The 25983-nt window shown below is 44.1% G+C and overlaps 1 protein-coding gene across 1 annotated transcript in view; it reads left to right on the forward strand.

Annotated features, from left to right (window-relative positions):
* The window catches only part of grid2 (glutamate receptor, ionotropic, delta 2), a 355133-nt gene that overhangs the window by 256908 nt on the left and 72242 nt on the right, over positions 1-25983 (forward strand). The window contains exons 11-12 of the mRNA XM_065026484.1: positions 14026-14164; positions 25122-25317. Coding sequence (XP_064882556.1) covers positions 14026-14164; positions 25122-25317 — 335 coding nt within the window. The remainder of the gene's footprint in view (positions 1-14025; positions 14165-25121; positions 25318-25983) is intronic.

A 25983-nucleotide genomic window follows, 5' to 3' on the forward strand; every position in this document is an offset into this window, starting at 1 on the left:
GAGCTACCCTAAACAACAGTATACAAGGCATGTTGACATTAGAGGGAGGCATAAAGCAATCACAGATGTTGATTGGGAGGGCCAAGACAACAACGGGTAAACAGCTAAGACATCAACAACGGGTAAATGGCGATGAATCGGCAGAGAGGGTCAGTTAGCTACACACAGGGCCTGAGTTCGAGGCTGGGGCCGACAAATAAACAAAATGAAGTACCGTGTTAATGAACAGGCATAGTAGGCATCAGCTGTGTAGCCGAGTGATCATAGAATCCAATCAGCAGCAATGGACGTCAGTTTGAATATGTCTGTTGTAGATGTCAGTGTGTCTGTTTCTCTGGCTGTCTGTTGATCAGAACTGTTGAGTCAGTCATGTTGTGAACATAGCACATTATGAAAGTAGGGGTTGCATCCCAATTGATAACCTATTCCTATTATTGTGCACTACTTTTAACCAGAGCCCTATTTGCCCTGGTCAAAAGCAGTGCACTATAAAGGGAATAAGGCGGTACATTTGGGACGCAGGCTAGCTCTGTCTGAGAGATACATGAATGTGTATGATGAGTCAGTTTTAATGCGATCACACAATTTACCCCTGTTGTATGTGTCTGTGTAGGCATTGTATGTGTTTAGTTGTGTGACAGCAAAAAAAAATGTGTCTGTGTCGTCTGTGTGTGTGTGTGTGCGTGCGTGTGCGGTTGTATCAGTTTGTATGTGTGTGAGTTTGCCCTTTGGGGAGCTCTTAGCCATGTGTGTCTGGAAGAATGTACGTCTCCTCCATTATAATGAGACTTGCTTCTTCATTCACCTCCAGTCATTTTAGGTGTCAGTGTTTAGACATGACCTGAATCACAGAGCAGCGCCAGGAAGTCATTGGATGGCTTTGAAATGGGTTTGCCCCTGATACAATCTCTGAGGCAGGTTAACTTTTTTTTTTAAAGGTGCCTTACAGGGTGCTAAAATGGCTTCTCAGTGAATGAGACAAGAAAGCAGCAGCTTCTCACCTTGCCGTCACGATATGGTGTGAATTGAACAAGCAGATATTACAACACAACATTAATTTCCTTTCTTCTGCACATTACTTCCTGAGGATGGTGAATCTGATGAAAGTAATAACTCTTGGGACCTAGCCGTGCTCTGACACGTTTATCGAGGAATAGATTGCCTCACATTCAAACAGGCTCATTCCACAACATTCACCCACCTCCTCCCCCCACCCCCCTCCTCACTAAGGAAAATGATGCAGCCAGAGCCCAACAGCGATGCTATTGCTATTTGTTTGGATCAAAGGTGAAACCATACATTATCATAATGTGAACAAGTACTACAGCTTGTTTAGTAGTATAATGATTAAAGATTGTATTCGTGTCTGTCCTTGGTAATACATGTAATACATTGTACTCAATCTTAGACACACAGAGACCTACACACAGCGAACAACTAAACCCACTAGACAATAATCCAGCGCCATGGCAACTATGTAATCCTGTTTATTTTGAAGTAGCGCTCAGGGCGAGATAATGCTTCCACAGTAGATGATACATATTCAATAGCTGTCTTTGGCGACCGTGCACCCGTGGGATGTGTCCCGTCATTATTGGCGCTCTCGCTCTCACTTCGCGTGCCAGTAACCCCTTGTGCTTCTCTCCCGGCAGCTGCAACTAAAGAGATCTCCTCTGACTCGTCATTTTTTTATATCTATTTTTATTTTGATGATTTACCACAGTTGAAAGTTCCAGTGTGGTTGCGTGGTACACTTTGAGAGCGACGACCGGGCATCGAAGCGTAAACTTTATGCAAATTGATGGCATTATTTGCAAGCTAGCCTCATAATGGGATACTTGATGGGTTGAATAAATTGTAGTCACCCGGAACCTGCCAGTTTGGCTTGGTGCCAGGAAAATGAAGGTGACATGCAGAGGAAGCTGTACTCTCCTCCCGGTATGTTTTCCTTCAGTTAGTTATCATCAGGGAGCTCTTGGAAAGAAAATAAAGAAATAAATGAAATAAAAACTAACAGCACTCATCAAGAACTACAATCTCTGCTTCTCAAGGTGCCTCCGAGATTTAACGCTTTACAAGGTAGCTACTTATAAACCTTTGGATGTTCTGCACCGGTAGCTTCAAAGCACTTATTTGAAGTTTTCTTTAACTACTGAGTGTCAGAGTTGGAGTGGGAAGATATTTGGTGTATGTCAAAGCAACCAGTGCTTCCATATTTTATTAATGTCCTGTTATTTTTTTTGCTCTGTTCCTGCTAATTTTGCTCACAGCAGAAAATGCAAAAGGAAAAGCAAAAAGCACAGTGAGAGAATACTTTTTTTGACGTTTCACTTTTGGATGAAAGGGTAACTTTTCTCTTGAAGATCGATCCATAACATGTCACAACATCGGTGATGTAGTGAAGGTAGTGTTGATGTAGTATTGTCGCATAAATAAGTAAGAATCATCCTAAAAGGGTCAAATGAAATCAAATGAAATTGTATTTATCACATGCGCTGAATACACTTTTACAGAGAAATGCTTGCTTATGAACCTTTCCCAAAGATGTAGAGTTAAAAAATAATAATAACAAATAAAATAGTAACTAACACAGGAAGAATAAAATGGAGCAATGGAGCTATATACAGGCAGTACCAGTACCAGATCAATATGCAGATGTACGAGGTATTTGAGGTAAATATGTACATGAAGGCAGGGTAAAGTCCAGATAGTCATCCAGATAGATTATAATGAGTAAAATAAAGAACAGATTGGCAGGAGCAAATTGTGTGTGTGTGTGTGTGTTGTGGTGTGTCTGTATGCACTTCTGCGTATGTAGTGTATGTGAATGTGTGAGGGTTTTGTGTGGGAGTGACAGTGTAGCGTGTGAGTGACTGTGTATACTGTATGGAATGTAAATAAAGTCTAGTTAATGTGGGTAGGGTCAGTGCAAGATAGTTTGGGAACTATTCATTTACTATTTAGCAGTCTGGCTATTTAGCAGTCTTATGGCTTGGGGGTGGAAACTTTATTTACCACCACAGACAGATGCTGGCACTAAGACCGCACTCAGTCAGCTGTATAAGGAAATAAGCAAACAGGAAACAACTCACCCAGAGGCAGCGCTCCTAGTGGCTGGAGAATTTAATGCAGGGAAACTTAAATCAGTTCTACCAAATCTCTATCAATGTTAAATGTGCAACCAGAGGGGAAAAAATTCTAGATCACCTGTACTCCACACACAGAGATGCGTACAAAGCTCTCCTGCGCCCTCCATTTGGTAAATCCGACCACAACTCTATCCTCCTGATTCCTGCTTACAAGCAAAAATTAAAGCAGGAAGCACCAGTGACTCCTTAAAAAGGTGGTCAGATGAAGCAGATGCTAAACTACAGGATATTCATATCACAGACTGGAACATGTTCCGGGATTCTTCCGATGGCATTGAGGAGTACACCACATCAGTCACTGGCTTTATCAATAAGTGCATCGAGGACGTCGTCCCCACAGTCACTGTACGTACTTACCCCAACCAAAAGCCATGGATTACAGGCAACATTCGCACTGAGCTAAAGGGTAGAGGTGCCGCTTTCAAGGTGCGGGCCTCTAACCCGGACGCTAACAATAAATCCCGCTATGCCCTGCGACGAACCATCAAACAGGCAAAGCATCAATACAGTGCTAAGATTGAATCATACTACACCGGCTCCGACACTCGTCGGATGTGGCAGGGCTTGCAAACTATTACAGACTACAAAGGGAAGCACAGCCGCGAGGGGCCCAGTGACACGAGCCTACTAGACAAGCTAAATTACTTCTATGCTCGCTTCGAGGCAAGCAACACTGAGGCATGCATGAGAGCCTCAGCTGTTCCGGACAACTTTTTCGATCACGCTCTCCGTAGCCGATGTGAGTAAGACTTTTAAACAACTTTTAAACAACATACACAAGGCTGCGGGGCCAGACTGATTACCAGGATGTGTGCTCCGGGCATGTGCTGACCAACTGGCAGGTGTCTTCACTGACATTTTCTAAATGTCCCTGATTGAGTCTGTAATACCAACATGCTTCAAGCAGACCACCACAGTCCCTGTGCCCAAGAACACAAAGGCAACCTGCCTAAATGACTACAGACCCGTAGCAAGTGCTTTGAAAGGTTGGTAATGGCTCACATCAACACCATTATCCCAGAAACCCTAGACCCACTCCAATTTGCATACCGCCCAAATAGGTCCACAGATGATGCAATCTCCATTGCACTCCAAACTGCCCTTTCCCACCTGGACAAAAGGAACACCTATGTGAGAATGCTGTTCATTGACTACAGCTCAGCGTTCAACACCATAGTACCCTCAAAGCTCATCACCAAGCTAAGGATCCTGGGACTAAATACATCCCTCTGCAACTAGATCCTGGACTTCCTGACAGGCCACCCCCAGGTGTCGAGGGTAGGTAGCAACACATCTGCCACGCTGATCCTCAACACTGGAGCTCCCCAGGGGTGCGTGCTCAGTCCCCTCCTGTACTCCCTGTTCACCCACGACTGCATGGACAGGCACGACTCCAACACCATCATTAAGTTTGCTGATGAAACAACAGTGATAGGCCTGATCACCGACAACGACGAGAGGGAGGAGGTCAGAGACCTGGCCAGGTGGTGCCAGAATAACAACCTATCCCTCAACGTAACCAAGACTAAGGAGATGATTGTGGACTACAAGAAAAGGAGTACAGAGCACGCCCCATTCTCATCGACGGGGCTGTAGTGGAGCAGGTTGAGAGCTTCAAATTCCTTGGTGTCCACTTCAACAACAAACTAGATTGGTCCAAACACACCAAGACAGTCGTGAAGAGGGCACAACAAAGCCTATTCCCCCTCAGGAAATTAAAAAGATTTGGCATAGGTCCTGAGATCCTCAAAAGGTTCTACAGCTGCAACATCGAGAGCATCCTGACCGGTTGCATCACTGCCTGGTACGGCAATTGCTCGGCCTCCGACCGCAAGGCACTTCAGAGGGTAGTGTGTATGGCCCAGTACATCACTGGGGCAAAGCTGCCTGCCATCCAGGACCTCTACACCAGGCGGTGTCAGAGGAAGGCCCTAAAAATTGTCAAAGACCCCAGCCACCCCAGTCATAGACTGTTCTCTCTACTACTGCATGGCAAGCGATACCGGAGTGCCAAGTCTAGGACAAAAAGGCTTTTCAACTGTTTTTACCCCCAAGCCATAAGACTCCTGAACAGGTAACCAAATGGTTACCCGGACTATTTGCATTGTGTGCCACCCCTCCAACCCCTCTTTTACGCTGCTGCTACTTTCTGTTTATCTTACATGCATAGTCACTTTAACTATACATTCATGTACGTACTACCTAAATTGGCTTGACCAACCAGTGCTCCTGCCCATTGGCTAACCGGGCTATCTGCATTGTGTCCCACCACCCGCCAACCCCTCTTTTTACAGTACTGCTACTCTCTGTTCATCATATATGCATAGTCACTTTAATGATACCTACATGTACATACTACCTCAATAAGCCTGACTAACAGGTGTCTGTATATAGCCTTGCTACTCTTCTTTCAAATGTCTTTTTACTGTTGTTTTATTCCTTACTTACCTACACAAACACACACATACCTTTTTTTCCCACACCATTGGTTAGAGCCTGTAAGTAAGCGTTTCACTGTACGGTCTACACCTGTTGTATTCAGCGCACGTGAGAAATCAACTTTGATTTGACTTGATTTGATTTGCAGGCACCTAGCACTGTTGTTTGGTTAGCTGTTTCTGTAGCACATGAGATGAAGTTTGCAAAACAAATGGCTACAGGATTGATGCAAATAATCATGATGTCATTCTGCCATGTAGCTAAGCATAGGCTACTTTGTAGCTAGTTAATATTTAATTGAGAAGATTATCATTAGCATCGCTAAGCCAAAATCAGATGACGCAATGTCTTTTGCACTCTACACTGCCCTTTGCCACCTGGACAAAATGAACACCTACATGAGAATGCTATTTATTGACTACAGCTCAGCATTAACCATAGTGCCCTCAAAGCTCATCACTAAGCTAAGGACCCTGGGACTAAACACATCCCTCTGCAACTGGATCCTGGACTTCCTGACTGGCCGCCCCCAGGTGGTAAGGGTAGGTAACAACACATCTGCCTCGCTGATCCTCAACAAGGGAGCCCCTCAACAACAAGTCCCCTCCTGTACTCCCTGTTCACCGATGACTGCATGGCCAAGAACGACTCCAATACCATCAGTTTTCCAACGACGCAACAGTGGTAGGCCCTATCACCGACAACGAAGAGACAGCCTATAGCGAGGAGATCAGAGACCTGGCTGTTAGTGCCAACGTGATTAAGACAAAGGAGATGATCGTGGACTACAGGAAAAGGAGGGCTGAGCAAGCCCCCATTCTCATGAACAGGGCTGTAGTGGAGCAAGATGAGAACTTTAAGTTCCTTTGTGTCAACATCACCAACGAACTGTCAAGGTTCACCAACAAACTAACATGGTCCAAGCACACCAAGACAGTCCTGAAGAGGGCACAACAACGCCTATTCCCCCTCAGGAGACTGAAAATATTTGGCATGGGCCTCAGATCCTCAAAATGTTCTACAGCTGCACCATCGAGAGCATCCTGACTGGTTGCATCACTGCCTGGTATGGCAACTGCTCGGCCTCCGACCGCAAGACACTACAGAGGGTAGTGCGTACGGCCCAGTACTGTACATCACCGGGGCCAAGCTTTCTGCCATCCAGGACCTCTATACCAGGCGGTGTCAGAGGAAAGCCCTAAAAATTGCCAAAGAGTGCAGTCACCCTAGTCATAGACTGTTCTCTTTGCTACCGCACGGCAAGCGGTAAACGGAGCACCAAGTCTAGTTTCAAAAGGCTTCTTAACAGCTATCCTTAAGCCATAAGACTCCTGAACAGCTAACCAAATGGCTACCCGGCCTATTTGCAATGACCCCCCCCCCCCCCCCCCACACGCACATTTTACGCTGCTGCTACTCTCTGTTTATTATCTATGCATAGTCACTTTAACTCCATGTACATATTACATTAATTACCTCAATTAACCTGTGCCCCCTCACATTGACTCTGTACCGGTACCCCTTGTATATAGCCTTGTTACTGTTATTTTATTGTTGCTCTTTAATTATTTGTTAATTTTCTCTTTTCTTGTTTTTTTTATTTGAATTTTAATGTATTTTTTCAGTTTAGTTAGTAAATACTATCGTAACACACATTTTTTCTTAAAACTGCATTGTTGTTTTAAGGGCTTGTAAGTAAGCATTTCATTGTATTCTGCGCATGTGACAAATGCAATTTGATTTGATTTGCTTAAGGTCATTATCCTGTGGTCTGTGGTCCTGAGCGCTCGGGGCAGGTTATCATCAAGGATCTCTCTGTACTTTGCTCCATTTATCTTTCCCTCAATCCTGACTAGTCTCCCAGTCCCTGCCACTGAAAAATATCCCCATAGCATGAACCTGCCACCACCATGTTTCACCGTAGTGCCAGGTTTCCTCCAGACTTCACGCTTGCCATTCAGGCCAAAGAGTTCTATTTTGGTTTCATCAGATGAGAGAATCTTGTTTCTCATGGTGTCTTTTAGCAAACTCGGCCATCTCTGGGAAGAGTCTTGGTGGTTCCAAACTTCTTCCATTTAAAAATGATAGATGCCACTGTGTTCTTGGGGACCTTCAATGCTGCATAAATGTTTTGGTACCCTTCCCCAGATCTGTGGCTCGACACAATCCTGTCTCGGAGCTCTACGGACAATTCCTCATGGCATGGCTTGGGATCTTTTTTAGACAGGTGTGTGCCTTTCCAAATCATGTCCAATCAATTGAATTTTCCACAGTTGGTCTCCAACTCAAAGATGATCAATGGAAACAGGATGCGCCTGAGCTCAATTTCGAGTCTCTTTACCAAATGGTGTGAGTAAGTAAGTAAGGTATTCCTGTTTTTTTAATGTAAATATATATTAGCAAACATTTCTAAAAAACAGTTTATTTTATCCATTTTAGAATAAGGCTGTAATGTAACAAAATGAGAAAAAGGGAAGTGTTGTGAATACCTTCCGAATACACTGTATGTACTGTATATGATGGTTTGTATAGACATTATGGACAGTATATGAATAGAAAAGGTGTGTACAGCAATAGTTATATTGACTAAAATTGTCACTACTCCCGCTCTCCCTCCCTATCGCTCGAAGGCACCAGGCTCCCAAACATTCCGCACCCCTGCCACCATCATTACGCACACCTGCCTTCCCTCGTCATGCGCATCTGCAAATTATTGGACTCACCTAGACTCAGTCACCTGTTTATTACCTCCCATATATTTGTCAGTTCCCCACTGATTGCACTGATTGTCGTTTGTCATTGTGTACCCATGTGCTGACTCTGTTCCTGATTTGTTCTTTGTCTGTCCCTCATTAAATAAATGTTCTACTCCCCGTACCTGCTTCTCGACTCCAGCATCGTTCCTTACAGAATGCAACAGCCATCAAATGAAGCATCAGAGAGTGCTGGCTTTCCAGTTGGTGGTGACATCGGGTCCGGCGGCCGCTGCCGATGGATCCTGGGGTGCCTAAGCCAGCTCGTCGGGCTGTCACACCCTAGCTGGCTCGAGAGGTTTCTTGTCCCAGGTTGGCTCGGAAGGTGCCCATCCCATGTCAGGCATCAGCCGGATCGTCAGGTTTTACGCCCAGCCGGCTTGTCAGGCTGCTATGCCTCAGCCAGATCATAGGGCTCCCACGCCTCAGCGGGATCGACAGGCTTTCACACCACAGCCGGAGAGACAGGCTGCTATGCCTCAGCCGGGTTGAGGCTCCCACGCTTTGGCCAGCCCGTCAGGCTTGCCCAGGTTGGGACGCCGAGTGGCACCCCTAGAGGGTGGTTGGGGGGTACTGTCACATCTGCTTCCGCTCTCCCTTCCTGGCGCTCAAAGTCGCCAGGCTCCCCAGCATTCCGCACCCCTGCCACCATCATTACGCACACCTGCCTTCCCTCGTCACGCGCATCAGCAAATTATTGGACTCACCTGTACTCGATCACCTGTTTATTACCTCCCCTATATTTGTCAGTTCCCCAGCTCTGTTCCCCGCTGCTGTACTGATTGTTGTTTGTCATTGTGTACCCGTGTGCTGATGCTGTTCGTGGCTTGTTCTTTGTCTGTCCCTCATTAAATGTTTCACTCAACATACCTGCTTCTCGATTCCAGTGTCGGTCCTTACAAGAATACAGTATACACAGTACTGGTGAAAAGTTTGGACACAGCTACTCAGTCAAGGGCTTTTCTTTATTTTTACTATGTTCTACATTATAGAATGATAGTGAAGAAACCAAAACTATGAAATAACACACATGGAATCATGTCATAACCAAAAAAGTGTTAAACAAAGTAGCTAAAAAGTAGCCACCCTTTGCCTTTATGACAGCTTTGCACACTCTTGGCATTTTCTCAACAAGCTTCATGAGGAATACTTTTCCAGTCTTGAAGAAGTTCCCACAAATGCTGAGCTCTTGTTAGCTGCTTTTCTTTCACTCTGCGGCCCATCTCATCCCAAACCATTTCAATTGGGTCATTTGATGCAGCACTCCATCACTCTTATTCTTGGTCAAATAGCCCTTACACAGCCTGGAGGTGTGTTTTGTGTCATTGTCCTGTTGAAAAACAAATTATATTCCCACTAAGCGCAAACCAGATGTGATGGCGTCTCGCTGCAGAATGCTGTGGTAGCCATGCTGGTTAAGTGTGCCTTGAATTCTAAATAAATCACTGACTGTGTCACCAGCAAAGCACACCCACACCATCACACCTCCTCCTCCAAGCTTCACGGTGGGAACCATAATGCGTTTAATTGGCTCCAATGCATTAAGAAGGAAATAAATTCCACAAATTAACTTCTAATAAGGCACACCTGTTAATTGAAATGCATTCCACTACCTCATGGAGCTGGTGGAGATAATTCCAAGCATGTGCAAAGCTGTCATCAAGGCAAAGGGTGGCTAGTTTGAAGAATCTCAATTATATAATATATTTTGATTTGTTTAACACTTTTTTGGTTACCACATGATTCCATATATGTTATTTCGTAGTTTTGATGTCTTCACGTTTATTTTTCCAATGTAGAAAATAGCCGAATGAGTAGGTGTGTCCAAACCTCTGACTGGTACTGTACAGTACATCTGAAGTAGGTTAAATAGTATGCAAACGTTATTAAAGTGACCAGTGTTCAATGACTATGTTCATAGGGCAGCAGTCTGATGCACGGTTGAGTACCTGGTGGTAGCCGGCTAGTAAAAGGGACTACATTTCAGGGCAGGGTACTGGGCGGGGGCCGGTTAGAGGTGACTATTTAACAGGAGAAAGAGTAGTTTAACAATCTCTCGGTCTCATCTTTGATGCACCCTACTGTCTCTACGCCTTCTAGATGGTAGCGGGCTGAACAGGCCATGACTCGGGGGCCAAGCCACATTTCTTCAGCCTCCTGAGTTTGAAGAGGCCCTGTTGCGTCTTCTTCACCAAACTGTCTGTGTTGACCATTTGTCAGTGATGTGTACGCCGACAAACTTGAAGCTTTTCACCCTCTCCACTGCGGCCCCGTCGATGTGGATGGGGACGTGCTCCCTCTGCTGTCTCCTGAAGTCCACAATCAGCTCTTTTGTTTTGTTGACGTTGAGGGAGAGGTTATTTTCCTGGCACCACTCTTCCAGGGCCCTCATCTCTTCCCTGTATGCTGTCTCGTTGTTTTTGGTAATCAGGCCTACCACTGTTGTGTCATCTGAAAACTTGAGTTGGAGATGTGCATGGCCACTCAGTCAAGGGAGAACAGGGAGTACAGGAGGGGGCTGAGCATGCACCAATGTTGAAGGGGGCAGGGTTCTAAAGTAGTGTCCCAAAGAGTATGACTACTAAGGTAGTGTTAGTTGGGTGTTTCAGATAACATGACTACTGAGGTAGTGTTAGTCTGGTGTTTCAGACAGCATGACTACTGAGGTAGTGTTAGTCTGGTGTTTCAGACAACATGACTACTAAGGTAGTGTTAGTCTGGTGTTTCAGACAACATGTCTACTGAGGTAGTGTTAGTCTGGTGTTTCAGACAACATGACTACTAAGGTAGTGTTAGTCTGGTGTTTCAGATAACATGACTACTGAGGTAGTGTTAGTCTGGTGTTTCAGACAACATGACTACTGAGGTAGTGTTAGTCTGTTCCAGTCCCAGACAACACGACTACTAAGGTAACAGTAGCGGTAGTGGAGTTGAGAGGCCGTGCTCAGCCAGTTAGGCAGCAGCAGGCTCTACGTCGGTCGGCTCACTGACCTTGGACTGATTGGCATTTTCTTCCCCTCCCTGAGAGAGTTAGGAGCAGAATAGCCTCTCCGGTTGCCCTTAGAGAAATGTACAAGTATTCCAACAGCCGTGAAGGGTTCTTGACAGTGTTTCATGGCTTTTTCTCTTTGATTGGAAATCCACTTTGGACTGAGTGTCCTGCCTGCACTGGCAGGACTGCCTGGCAGAACTTTAAGGGCCCTTTTTAGTGGGATGCGGACTCCTTGACTGGCAGACTGATCAGCTGACAGTCAAAAACAGCCATTCTCCGACCTTGGACTCACTTGTGGCTGTGGGGAAATATTTTCAAAGCTAGCCCTGTGGACCGAGGTTGCCTGAAAACAAACTCACTCTGGGCAAATATTTTCAAGCCTTGGGGGCATGACTTTGATCACTGCCTTCACTGTGTATTAGGTTTTGAGTTTAATCAATCAATCCATGTGTTCTTGCTATTTTCCTAGATGGACCTGCAGCAGTCTCTCTTTCTCACTCATTCTCTCTCTCACCCCATCCTCCCTCTTTATCTCTCTTCTTATCTTCCACCCACACTCTCCTTGTCTAAATGCATTTGTGGATTAGAAACGTGGTGCTGCTTACAGAATGATTTGTGTGAATGTATGTGCATGTACAGTATAAGTATGTTTGCAAAGGAATGAAACAAAGGAGGGTGGAATGGAGAGAGAGAGAGAGAGAGAGTGAGCTGGGTGGCGTAGCAGTAGCAGTATGTTGCCCCTAGCCTGGCTGGAAATCAAAGGCAGGCAAGGAGAACCTGGTCAAAATGGTGAAGCTGATTCGATGTGCATAGTAGGGTGGCTTTGAACCAAGTCGCAGGGCTCCCTAATAATAGTTGCATTACACTCTGGCTCATTCTCTAAAGATCAACATCCTACAGCCGAGAAAATGGGATTGCAATCAGCTTCAACTACATCCTCCCGTAGCAATCTCTCTCTCTCCATGGCAGGCCTTAACTTCAGGGGAGAGCTTTTCTCACTCACGCTGAGATTCCACCAAATAGTCTCCCTCTCTCTTGTGCTGTCCGTCTGAATCGCCTCGGTGTTATTCAAATGTAATGGACAAGCATATCTGCACTCTTTGGCCATGTGAGCATTAAGGGCTTTCACGTGAGACTGTTATGATCCAGAGGGATTACATTCACATTAATTCTCTACGTAGAACACCGTCCTTTCTACTGTCACATTTGGACCCAACAGCCCGGCTAGGTCAACTGTACAGCAACAGGCACTTTGTTTACAAAACTCAACATGGCAATCAATGTTCTAGTGGAAATTGTATTTTGGACAATATTACATCCATCACACATTGTTATGTATAAATTTGAGCAGCAGAAACCACCTATTCTGAAGTTCTGTCGGATAACGCCCCAGGTCAGGACCACTCAGAATACTTTCACAATCAAAAAGCAGACTGTAGCAGATCTATTTACATCCCTTTTTCCTAATGTGACTGCCCTTACCGGATGTCTTAATACTATATGTTACTGTCTAGATATGGTTCACGATTCCTTTATTTTATGTCAGAAATTATGGGTGGGGTCCATAATATGTATCATGTTGTGTCCCTCCAAAATGTTTTTTTTTACTGATATTCACATGGCAGACAATGAAACAGAAATACATGGATATCACAATACATTAACAATAATACATTCACGTTGAAATCACAAGTGAAATTCATGACAATGTGTACATTCAGAGGACTCTGAGAGGCCATACTTGTGAACACTAGAAAAGGCTCAAGGTCAAGTTCAAGCATCAACCAATCAGACAAGCATCAGAATCATGTAGTAACCAACAAATCAAAATATATTTTATATTTGAGATTCTTCAAAGTAGCCACAACCAGCTTCACCTGGAATGCTTTTCCAACCGTCTTGAAGGAGTTCCCACATACGCTGAGCGGAAGCACTTAGTGTTTATAATATTTTGGCAGTTACCTGTACAACATTATAGCCTACTTATCATATGTGTTTTATGAAAGCCTAACATACAGTCAAAGCACATAAGAATATTCAAACTACTCTACAACAGCTACAACATGTTAACAGAACACAAATAGCATTCAGGCCATATGAGCACATGTCAACTGGAAATTTAATTCATAAGACAGATTAACCCAGAGGGCAGCACTGGATAGAATGGGTGTCAGATATTTTCTTGAGTCTTTGCTGAAGAGATTGAAATGACTGGCACTTATTCCACATGCGAGCTACAAGGATAAATTAGGCACATTTGTAACAGGCTTCAATGAAGGTGAGGCTGAAGCTCTACAGATCCATCATGGAGCTATGGTTGTCTTTCCCAGGAAGAGGCTCCCCTCTCCCTCCCCTCTGCAGTGCAAAGTAAAGGTTTTGCATTAATACAGAGAACAAACAGATGTGCCCTAGTCCTGACTGGCCTGTCTGGGGAAATACACACTCTACATAGAGCATACATTTATCTCTTTATGAAAATGCAAAAAAATGGAAGAAAACAACATCATATTGTCGAGTTGCACTGGAAAGCCTGCCTTTGTGGGTCGTAATATGTTGTCGTGTGTGGAAATTGGTATACCTGACATCACAAATGAGGTGTCCTCTGAGAAATGATTTTCTTTTCTCATGCACAACCATACCTGCCATTTGACTGACATTTTTATTCTGTCTCTCGTCCTGGTCTTGTTATCAGGTGGTGAGGTTCCGTATACCACCCTGGCCACGAGGATGATGATGGGGGTATGGTGGCTCTTTGCTTTGATCGTCCTCTCCTCCTACACGGCCAACCTGGCTGCCTTCCTCACCATCAGCCGTATCGAGAACTCCATCCAGTAAGTAACTGACACACACCACCGCTCAGGGTGAAGTTTCCCCTCGGTACACATCTAGGCTCAGCTTTCCCTCCCCCAATTCTAACCTTAACCATTAGTGGGGACAATTTAAAACGGACCCAAGATCAGCTTCTAGGGGCAACTTCTTCCTTCACCCACAAAAACCTCTGTCTTCGTGTTTTAGTGAAACCTGTCAGACTGTACCAGGAACAGTTTACAGGCCCAGGTTGAGAAAATGAAGTGGGGGAAATACTTTACATTTTAATTGGGACTAGACTATTGGTTCCAAATTAGTGTGGTTTATTCAATCCACATGCTAGAAAGACATTGTGTTATGAATTTGCGGTAGAGTACATTCGTACATGTTTGTGAAATTGACATTCAACTTAGGACATTATGTCAAGGCTTTCAGACAGTAATTGTGTGCATTGTGTCTTCTAGCTAGTTCTCATTGTAGCAACTATTATGGAAGAACATACTGATGCACAAGACAGACACACACAAGACAGACACAGTACAGTAGGTTTACCTGTACCCAGACACATACATTTAAGATTAGGGAGGATAATAATTGGTTTATGAGCATGGTTAAGCATATAACAATGCTTAAACCACATCAGGAGACCACTTTGGAGGTCTGGACAAAATTGGAGAAATGTCGATTTTTGATTGTAGTAATCCTTTAATTAAAGTGTGCAGGCACCGAGCACTGTTGTTTGGTTAGCTGTTTCTGTAGCACATGAGATAAAGTTTGCAAAGCAAATGGCTATAGGATTTTTTTTGTTTTGTTTTTTATTTCACCTTTATTTAACCAAGTAAGCTAGTTGAGAACAAGTTCTCATTTACAACAGCGACCTGGCAGTGTGACATAAACAACAACACAGAGTTACACATAAACAAACATATAGTCAATAACACAATAGAAAAATCTATGTACAGTGTGTGCAAATGTAGAAGATTAGGGAGGTACGGCAATAAATAGGCCATAGAGGCAAAATAATTACAATTTAGCATTAACACTGGCGTGATAGATGTGCAGATGATGATGTGCAAGTAGAGATTTTGGGGTGCAAAAGAGCAAGGATAAATAATATGGGGATGAGGTAGTTGGGTGTGCTATTTACAGATTGGCTGTGTACAGGTACAGTGATTGGTAAGCTGCTCTGACAGCTGATGCTTAAAGTTAGAGAGGGAGATATAAGACTCCACCTTCAGTGATTTTTGCAATTTGTTCCAGTCATTGGCAGCAGAGAACTGGAAGGAAAGGTGGCCAAAGGAAGTGTTGGCTTTGGGGATGACCAGTGAAATATACTTGCTGGAGCGCGTGCTACGGGTGGGTGCTGCTATGGTGACCAGTGAGCTGAGTTAAGGCGGGGCTTTACCTAGCATAGACTTATAGATGTTGACCTGGAGCCAGTGGGTTTGGCGACGAATATGTAGTGAGGGCCAGCCAACGAGAGCATACAGGTCGCAGTGGTGGGTAGTATATGGGGCTTTGGTGACAAAATGGTTGGCACTGTGATAGACTGCGTCCAGTTTGCTGAGTAGAGTGTTAGAGGCTATTTTGCAAATGACACCACAGAATTTAAGGATCGGTAGGATAGTCAGTTTTACGAGGGTATGTTTGGCAGGATGAGTGAAGGAGGCTTTGTTGCGAAATAGGAAGCCAATTCTAGATTTACTTTTGGATTGGAGATGCTTAATATGAGTCTGGAAGGAGAGTTTACAGTCAAACCAGACACCTAGATATTTGTAGTTGTCCACATATTCTAAGTCAGAACCATCCAGAGTAGTGATGCTAGTCGGGCGGGAGGGTGCAGGCAGCAATTGGTTGAAGAGCATGCACTAGTTTTACATGCATTTAAGAAGCCGCGGAAGAAGTGTTGTATGGCATTGAAGCTCGTTTGGAGGTTTGTTAGCACAGTGTCCAAAGGGCCAGATGTATACAGAATGGTGTCGTCTGCGAAGAGGTGTATCAGAGAATCACCAGAAGCATCATTGATACAGTCGAAGTCGGAAGTTTACATACACTTAGTTTGGAGTCATTAAAACTCCTTTTTCAACTTTCAATTTCTTGTTAACAAACTATAGTTTTGTCAAGTCGGTTAGGACATCTATTTTTCCAACAATTGTTTACAGAGAGATTATTTCACTTATAATTCACTGTATCACAATTCCAGTGAGTCAGGGGTTTACATACACTAAATTGACTGTGTCTTTAAACAGCTTGGAAAATTACAGAAAATTATGTCATGGCTTTAGAAGCTTCTGATAGGCTACTTGACATAATTTGAGTGAATTGGAGGTGTACCTGTGGATGTACTTCAAGACCTACCTTCAAATTCAGTGCCTCTTTGCTTGACATCATGGGAAAATAAAAATAAATCAGCCAAGACTTCAAAATAATAATTCTGGTTCATCCTTGGGAGCAATTTCCAAAAGGTACCACGTTCATCTGTACAAACAATAGTGCACAAGCATAAACACCATGGGACCATGCAGCCGTCATACCGCTCAGGAAGGAGACGCGTTCTGTCTCCTAGAGATGAACGTAGTTTGCTGCGAAAAGTGCAAATCAATCACAGAACAACATCAAAGGACCTTGTGAAGATGCTGAAGGAAACAGATACAAAAGTATCTATATCCACAGTAAAAACCAGTCCTATATCGACATAACCTGAAAGGCCGCTCAGCAAGGAAGAAGCCACTGTTCCAAAACTGCCATAAAAAAAGACAGACTATGGTTTTCAACTGCACATGGGGACAAAGATCGTACTTTTTGGAGAAATGTCCTCTGGTCTGATGAAACAAAAATAGAACCGTTTGGCCATAATGACCATCGCTATGTTTGGAGGAAAAAGGGGGATGCTTGCAAGCCGAAGAACACCATCCCAACCGTGAAGCACTAGGGTGGCAGCATCATGTTTTGGGGGTGCTTTGCTGCATGAGGGACTGGTGCACTTCACAAAATAGATGACATCACGAGGTAGAAAAAGGATATGGATATATTGAAGCAACATCTCAAGACATCAGTCAGGAAGTTAAAGCTTGGTTGCAAATGAGTCTTCCAAATGGACAATGACCCCAAGCATACTTCCAAAGTTGTGGAAAAATGGCTTATGGACAACAAAGTCAAGCTATTGGAGTGGCCATCACAAAGCCCTGACCTCAATCCTATAGAAAAGGACGTCTACAAACTTGACTCAGTTACACCAGCTCTGTCATGAGGAATGGGCCAAAATTCACCCAACTTATTGTGGGAAGCTTGTGGAAAGCTACCTGAAATGTTTGACCCAAGTTTAACAGTTTAAAGGCAATGCTACAAAATACTTATTGAGCATATGTAAACTTCTGACCCACTGGGAATGTGATGAAAGAAATAAAAGCTGAAATAGATCATTCTCTCTACGATTATTCGAACATTTTACATTCTTAAAATAAAGTGGTGATCCTAACTGACCTAAAACAGGGCAATTTTACTTGGATTAAATGTCAGGAATTGTGAAAAACTGAGTTTAAATGTATTTGGCTAATGTGTATGTAAACTACCGACTAAAACTGTATATACAGAGAAAAGAGCCAGAATTGAGAATTGAACCAGGGTTCCCCCATAGAGACTGCCAGAGGTCTGGACAACAGGCCCTCTGATTTGACACACTGAGTCATTTGAGAAGCCAAGGCTATTGCGTCTGCCGATAAGAATGCGGTGATTGACAGAGTCGAAAGCCTTGGCCAGGTCGATGAAGATGGCTGCACAGTAATGTCTTTTATCGATGGCGGTAATGATATCGTTTAGGACCTTGAGCATGGCTAAGGTGCACCCATGACCAGCTCGGAAACCAGATTGCATAGTGGAGAAGGTACGGTGGATTTCGAAATGGTCGGTTATCTGTTTGTTCACTTGGCTTTCGAAGATTTTAGAAAGGCAGGGCAGGATGGTCCATAACAGTTTGGGTCTAGAGTGGCACCCCCTTTGAAGAGGGGGATGGGCAGCTTTCCAATCTTTTGGGATCTCAGACGATACGAAAGAGGGGTTGAACATGCTAGTAATAGGGGTTGAAACCATTTCAGCTGCTAATTTTAGAAAGAGAGGGTCCAGATTGTCTAGCCCAGCTGATTTGTAGGGATCCAGATTTTGCAGCTCTTTCAGAACATCAGCTATCTGGATTTGGGTGAAGGAGAAGCGGTGGGAGCTTGGGCATGTTGCTGCAGGGATTGCTGAGATGTTGAAGACCAGCCGTAGAAAAATGCTTATTGAAATTATCGATAATCGTAGATTTATCGGTGGTGACAGTGTTTCCTATCCTCAGTGTAGCGAGTAGCTGGGAGGAGGTGCTCTTTTTCTCCAAGTAATTTACTGTGTCCGAAAACTTTTTGGAATTAGTGCTACAGGATGCAAATTTCTGTTTGAAAAAGCTAGCCTTAGCTTTCTTAACTGAGTATATTGGTTCCTGACTTCCCTGAAAAGTTGCCTATCGCGGGGACTATTCAATGCTAATGCAGAACGCCACAGGGTGTTTTTGTGCTGGTCAAGGGCAGTCAAGTCTGGAGTGAACCAAGGGTTCTTAGTTCTACATTTTTTGAATGGGGCATGCTTATTTAAGACGGTGAGGAAAGCACTTTTAAAGAGCAACCAAGCATCCTCTACTGACGTGATGAGGTCAATATCCTTCCAGGATACCCGGGCCATTTCGATTAGAAAGGTCTGCTCACTGAAGTGTTTTAGGGAGTGTTTGACAGTGATGAGTGGTGGTCGTTTGACCGCGGACCCATTACTCACGCAGGCAATGAGGCAATGATCACTGAGATCCTGGATGAAGACAGCAGAGCTGTATTTAGAGGGCAAGTTGGTCAGGATGATATCTAAGAAGGTGCCCATGGCTACGGATTTGGTGTTATACCTGGTAGGTTTGTTGATCATTTGTGTGAGATTGAGGGAATATAGTTTAGATTGTAGGACTGCCGGGGTGTCCCAGTTTAGGTCACCTAACAGTACGAACTCTGAATATAGATGGGGGGCAATCAATTTACATATGGCGTCCAGGGCACAGCTGGGGACTGAAGGGGGTCTATAACAAGCAGCAACAGTAAGAGACTTGTTTCTGGAAAGATTGATTTTTAAAAGTAGATGCTCAAATTGTTTGGGCACAGATCTGGATAGTATGACAGGCTATCTCTGCAGTAGATTGCAACTCAGTCCCTTTGGCAGTTCTGTCCTGTCAATGTTATAGTTAGGGATGGACATTTCTGGATTTTTGTTGGCCTTCCTAAGCCAGGATTCAGACACGGCTAGGACATCCAGGTTGGCGGAGTGTGCTAAAGCAGTGAGTAAAACAAACGTAGGGAGGAGGCTTCTAACGTTAACATGCATGAAACCAAGGCTTTTACGGTTACAGAAGTCTACAAATGAGAGCACATGGGGATTGGGAGTGGAGCTAGGGTCTGCAGGGCCTGGGTTAACCTCTACCTCACCAGAGGAACAGAGGAGTAGTAGGATAAGGGTACGACTAAAGGCTATAGGTACTAGTGAGTTCGGAACAGAGAGTAAAAGGATCAGATTTCTGGGCGCGGACGAATAGATTCAATGCATAATGTACAGACAAGGGTATGGTAGGATGTGAATACAGTGGAGGTAAACCGAGGCATTGAGTGACTCTGAGAGAGGTTTTGTTTCTAGAGGCACCATTTAAACCAGATGAGGTCACCACATGTGTGGGGGGGGTGGAACAAAAGGGCTAGCTAAGGCATATTGAGCAGGGCTGGAGGCCCTACAGTGAAAGACAACAATAGTCACAAAACAGCAATAGACAAGGCATATTGACATTAGGGAGAGGCATGTGTAGCCGGGTGATTATAGGGTCCAGTGAGTAGCTAGGTGAGCTGGAGACACAGCGATTCAGACAGCTAGCAGGCCGGGTCTAGCAGGCTAGTACATGGGCCTTCGGGGGACGTCGTAACGGAAGAGCCTGTTGAACCCCCCTCGAGCGGTTACGTTGGCAGACCAGTCGTGATGGATCGCCGGGGCTCCATGTCGACAGTAAAAGGTTCCAGGCCAATTGGCAAAATAGTATTGTAGTCCAAGAATTGGCTGATGGACCTCTTCAGCTAGCCGGGAGATGGGCCTAGCTCGAGGCTAGCTCCAGGCTAACTGGTGCTTGCTTCGGGACAGAGACGTTAGCCAGGAGTAGCCACTCGGATAGCAGCGAACTAGCTGCGGTGATCCGGTGCAAAGGTTCAGAGCTTGCGGTAGGAATCCGGAGGGAAGGTAGAGAAAAAGCAGTCCGATATGCTCTGGGTTGATGCTCCGAGTTAATGGTGTTGACCGCTAGCAGTAGCTAACTGGCTACTAGCTAGTAGCTAGTTAGCTGGCTAGTTTCTGATGGGGGTTCGGGTTTAAAGTGTAAAAAAAAATAGCATTTGGTGTGGAGGGTTGCAGGAGAGTATGTTCAGTCCGTAGATGGAAATTGAGATTTAAAAAAAAATATATATATATATATATGTTTATATATATATACGTAGAAAAAATATATACATGGGACGGATCAAGACAAACAGACGTCCTACTGCTACGCCATCTTGGAAGAAAATGCAGGCCTCAACCACTACCCTGAGAGCACTTGATTCAGTATATCATGCTGCCCTCAGGTTCATTACAAATCAAAAACATCTAACACATCATTGTGATCTCTACAGTGCTGTTGGCTGGTCGTCATTGACCTTGCGTAGGCATTAACACTGGTATACACTGATTTATAAGGCCATACTGGGTCAAATGTTATTTTATCTCTGTTCTTTTTTAATCATGTCGGTAAGTAAATATCAATTAAGGTCCCATTCTCATTTGCTTTTAACAGTACCAAGAATTAGAACAGGTCATGGTAGAAATAGCTCCATGGTCCTGGAATTCTCTCCTGAACATTTAAAAATTTGATGAGTTTAAACACTTGATCGATCTAAATATCATAGAAGAGTGTAATTGTCTTTAGGACAGCTGTTTTTTAGTCAAGACATATGTACTTGTTGTACTGTATGTGTGTCTATAGTTTTGTTTAATGTTGTGTTAGTGTATGCAAGTTGTTTTGTCTGAAACTTTGTTCCCCCTGCTGCTATTGGACCAGGTCTCTCTAAAAAAGAGATGTTATCTGAATGAGAAAAACCTGTATAAATAAAGGTTAAATAAAATAAAAAATGTAGTTACACTGGTGGGCCCCGGTGGCATACATTTATAAAACCAAAAGCTTACCTTAACTTGGAAGAGTTCCAGTGTTTGATAACCATAACCATCTAACTAACATAGCATCCCTCTCTGTTTGAGCCGGTTGTTTGAGTAGGCTAAACTAGCTAGCTGCATTCGCTAGCTAAGTAAGTGAAAGTGAAAAAAATATATAGCTAACTCTCTCACTTTCTCTTGCTTCTCCTTCCTTTTTGAAAAGATTATTTGTTAAAAACTGTTAAACTATTGTCTTTCTCTCTCTTTGAGTCAACTACTCACCACATTTTATGCCCTGCAGTTCTAACTAGCTGTAGCTTATGCTTTCAGTACTAGATTAATTTTCTGATACTTTGATTTGGTGGACAACATGTCAGTTCATGCTACAAGAGCTCTAATAGGTTGGAGGACGTCCTCCGGAAGTTGTCAAAATTACTGTGTAAGTCTATGGAAGGGATGAGAACCATGAGCCTTCTAGGTTTTGTATTGAAGCCAGATGTCTTCCAGCTTTTCGTCCTCCAGCTACATCATGGTGCTACCACAGAGAGTGTAGTTGTGGCTACTGTAGACCATTGCAAAACAGTGTTTTGATCAATTATTTGGTGACGTGAATATACAGTATATCGTTTTTATCGAGAACTGATATCTTTTTTAAATTTTCACTGTTTTTATGAAATTTACTGATGAGGATGGTCCCCACCCTTCCTGCTGTGAGGAGCCTCCATTGCCTCACACTGCAGTTGACGGAGTGTGTATAAATGAATCCACATGGGAATATACATTCGTAGCACTGCTCTCTCTGCTCACTGCTCTCTCTCGCACTCTCTGTATCAATCAGGCAGTCTGCTGTTTCTGGAGAGATGGAGTGTCTGTCTGGGAAGAAGCCACATGGGCACATCCCCTCTCTAGGGGCCAGCGAGGGCCCTCTGTTTTTAATTTCCTGTGTGGCACAAATCAGATCTATCATCCTGCGGGTGACGTCACTCTCCCGGGCACAACGGGTAACTGGTTTACGAGGACTCCACGGTGGACTCTATGGTGTTTTTGGAGGATGAAACTCTGTGCACTGTGCCCACGCTGAAGGAGGACTAGAGCAGATCTGAGGGAGTGTGTGTGAGTTGTGGCAGGTAGAGGGGCCCAGAGTCAACAGTTAGGAACCTTCAACAACACCACGTCAATGTCTTCAACACCACATCCCACACCACGTCGATTGAAATTGCATGTCTTTACTAAACCTCGTCTCTGTTTATCGTCTCGTCGTCATCATTTGTTTGCTCCCCTCACGGTGCCACGCCTAAATCCCCACCGCTCATTTGGCAAATCAGATTCCGGAATGCCTAGCAGTAAGAAGTTTAATTGTGCTTTAGCGAGAATATCTCATCTCCCTGCTCCATCTTGCTGAAGAAGGTTAGGGAAATAGAGCGAGAGAAAGAGAGAGGGAGAGAGAATGGGAACACCCCCCTTTCCCTTTTTTGTTGTGTTTTTGCATGAGATGTCATTAATGAGTCCTTCTCAAATGGCTCCGTTCTACTTCTATGCAGCTAATTATGATTTCCATACATTTCAATGTATTATCTTTAATGTGTAGACTCTGGGATCATTACTGCAATAATTAGAGCCTAAACTTTACACCCAGGGGCCTGTTGTTTTAAAGAGGAGGGATGTGCTACCTCAGACAGGAAACCCTCAAGATTTATGGAATGTGAATTGAGATGGGAGGGGGAAAAGGGAAACAAACTCCGATCTTGTAATTAGATGGTCTGTAATCTGATAAAAGTTTGATTACCATTCTTGCAGCGAGTTTGGAAAGTGGATCTCTTGGATCTCTACCCTCTTCAGTCCTTATACACATTTGAATCTGTTTCTATCTACAGATAAGGAGGGAGTCATATAGATAGCATTTTAATAGTGCTCTGCTACGGTGTCATTGAGCCAGTAAAGCTGAATGACTTGACACAGTGACAAGAAAAAGAGACCAATTTTTTTGTATTAATACTCCAAGGTTGAGTTTTGTGGAGGACTGTTTTTGTTAGATAGTGTTGCGAATCCTTTAGGGGGAGATTGGAGGAGAGTGGAGCTGAAGCAGCAGAGCTGGTAGGAACAGAATGTGTGAACAGTGAAAAGATAGGAGTCAGCAGACATTGTGGGCGGATTGATCGAAGAGGAGAGATGGAGGACTGAGGATTGGGTTCAGAAAAAAGAAAGAGAGGAGAGGGCACCCGTTTAGAGCGAGAGGACATGGAGTGGAAGGATGAGTATAAGGTTGGAGGGGTGGATTGACGGAGGGTGTGTGTGTTAGGCGTATGTGTGTGTGCGCGCGTGCGTGTGTGCGCGTGTGTGTGTTGGGGAATTGGGCAAACACCTGCTTTGTCAGGGACAACATTAGACATTTAAAGGGCTGTCATTGTGTCTTTGAGTGTCATGAAAAGCGCTACACAAATTCCAATGTATTCTTAGTAAACACCAATAAACCTACAGTGGACACATCACACATGATGGCTTCACAAGGTGAGGGACATGTTTGAGAGAGGGGTGTATTCATTAGTGCACGCTGTAGAAATGGAAAGCATTTTGCAATTAAATGTGTGTAACAAACAAGTCCCGGCTCATCCCTCTCTGTTTCTCCCCTTTTTCTTTTCTGTTTGATTTCTACACCCCTGCTGAACAGGTAGTTAGTTGTCTTGGCCCTTTTCAAAAGTGGTGCACTACATAGGGTATAGGTTGCCATTTGGGACACAAGCATAGTCTACCTTAGTCTACGACTCCTCCACCCACCCCACCATCACTCTCCCTATATCCCCATGTGCCCACACATTATTTAAGGAGAATTTCCACCTTCAAAGAGAATGCAAATGATAGACACGGGCACGCCGAAACGTGGAAGAGGGAAGTGGGAAGATTAAGGGCAAGGATTAATTGACAGCAATAAAAGATTAACATTTGGCAGCCAGGTTCATTAAAACCTCAAAGAGGGTTGAAAGTAGCTGCAGAGAGCAGGGGGGAGTAGTGCGGGGGGGTGACAGTATGCTGATGTAACGATATTCAATTAATGAATTCTCCGGTAAACTCGTCGTGTGATTGTACTTAGAATAATTGAAACGGAAGGGCATAACACGATGGAGTTCTCTTTCTACGGACTAAATCTGTCCGTAAACAGAAGTGTAACAATACTGACGGCGATGGAATTGTTGTTCTCCTAGTCACATCGGCAGCTTGTGTTAAAGCAATTTGACAAACAAACAGTAATTAGTCCCAGGAATGGTTTTCTATTACAGTTATAAATGGTGAGTGTTTGAAAACTTATCAAACCGTAGCATTGTAATTAAAATACCTTCATTTCCCTGGAGGTGGTGATGGTATGAGAGTGATTTTATTTCAGTCCTCTATTATTCCCCTTTTCGTTGAACTACATGGAGCTTCTTGCCAGTTGATTGGCTGGCTTACCCTTAACTATATTCATGTTATTAACTCAGCGCTGACAGAACAACTCTTTGTTTAACTAATGTGTGTGTGTGTGTGTGTGTGTGTGTGTGTGTGTGCGTGTGCGTGCGTGTGCGTGTGTGTGTACTCTTCTGTGTGTGTGTGTGTGCATGCGTGTGTCCCTCTATGCATACTGTAGGTGAATGGGTTTGGAGTGTGATTATTTGCACGTGTATCTAACTATCATTCCACATCATCGTCGTGTTGTGTCTTTGTACATGTTGAACTACATTTCCCCTAACCTCCCCCTACTGTCTTTGTCTATAGGTCTCTCCAGGACCTGTCCAAGCAGACAGAGTTGCCCTACGGGACGGTGTTGGACTCGGCTGTGTACGAGCAGGTGCGCAGTAAGGCCATGAACCCCTTTGAAAGGGACCCCATGTACTCCCAGATGTGGCGTATGATCAACCGCACCGGAGGGGCCGACAACAACGTGGAGGAGTCCAAGGAGGGCATCCGCAAGGTAGGTGGCCATACTACACTAAACGAAACACCCCCATTATCATGCAATAGTGGGCGAGTCCAAGGAGGGCATCCTCAGACTTCACATAGCCTATGCCATTTTGCAGATGCTTTTATCCAAAACAACGTACATTACAGTGAGCTCATACATTTTAGTATGTGTGAACCTGGGGGAATCTGGCTAACTAATGCAGTATGTGAACCCATGACCCTGGTATTGCAGGCACCATGCTCTTACCAACTGAGGCTCACAAGATCAACTGAGGCTCACAAGATCAAGATCATTATTTACAGTTTTTCTCAATTGCTAAAACACTAAAACCCATTGGCTGAACAAGGTTCTCAGTTGCCTGGACTCATTTAGCTAATTATGCAGTCTGTTGTCAATACCTTAAACCATTTCACATGGTAAAACACAATTTGCAGATCTCACTTAGACTTTTCAGCAAAACTCTAAACACATTCTCATTCTCAAAACACATTCTGCACTCTAATGCACATGTCATCCATACTGGTAAACACAAGTGGCAACAATCAAATACAAATGGAGAACACATGTCATTGATTGAACACAACCACTCAAAATTGATTTAACCTGTTTCAAATGATGCGACACAACCAATATAAGCCAGTTCAGAGAGCAAACAGGTTGTTGAAGGTGGGAAGG

The sequence above is a fragment of the Oncorhynchus nerka genome, linkage group LG13, assembly GCF_034236695.1.
Source record: "Oncorhynchus nerka isolate Pitt River linkage group LG13, Oner_Uvic_2.0, whole genome shotgun sequence".
Taxonomy (NCBI): domain Eukaryota; kingdom Metazoa; phylum Chordata; class Actinopteri; order Salmoniformes; family Salmonidae; genus Oncorhynchus; species Oncorhynchus nerka.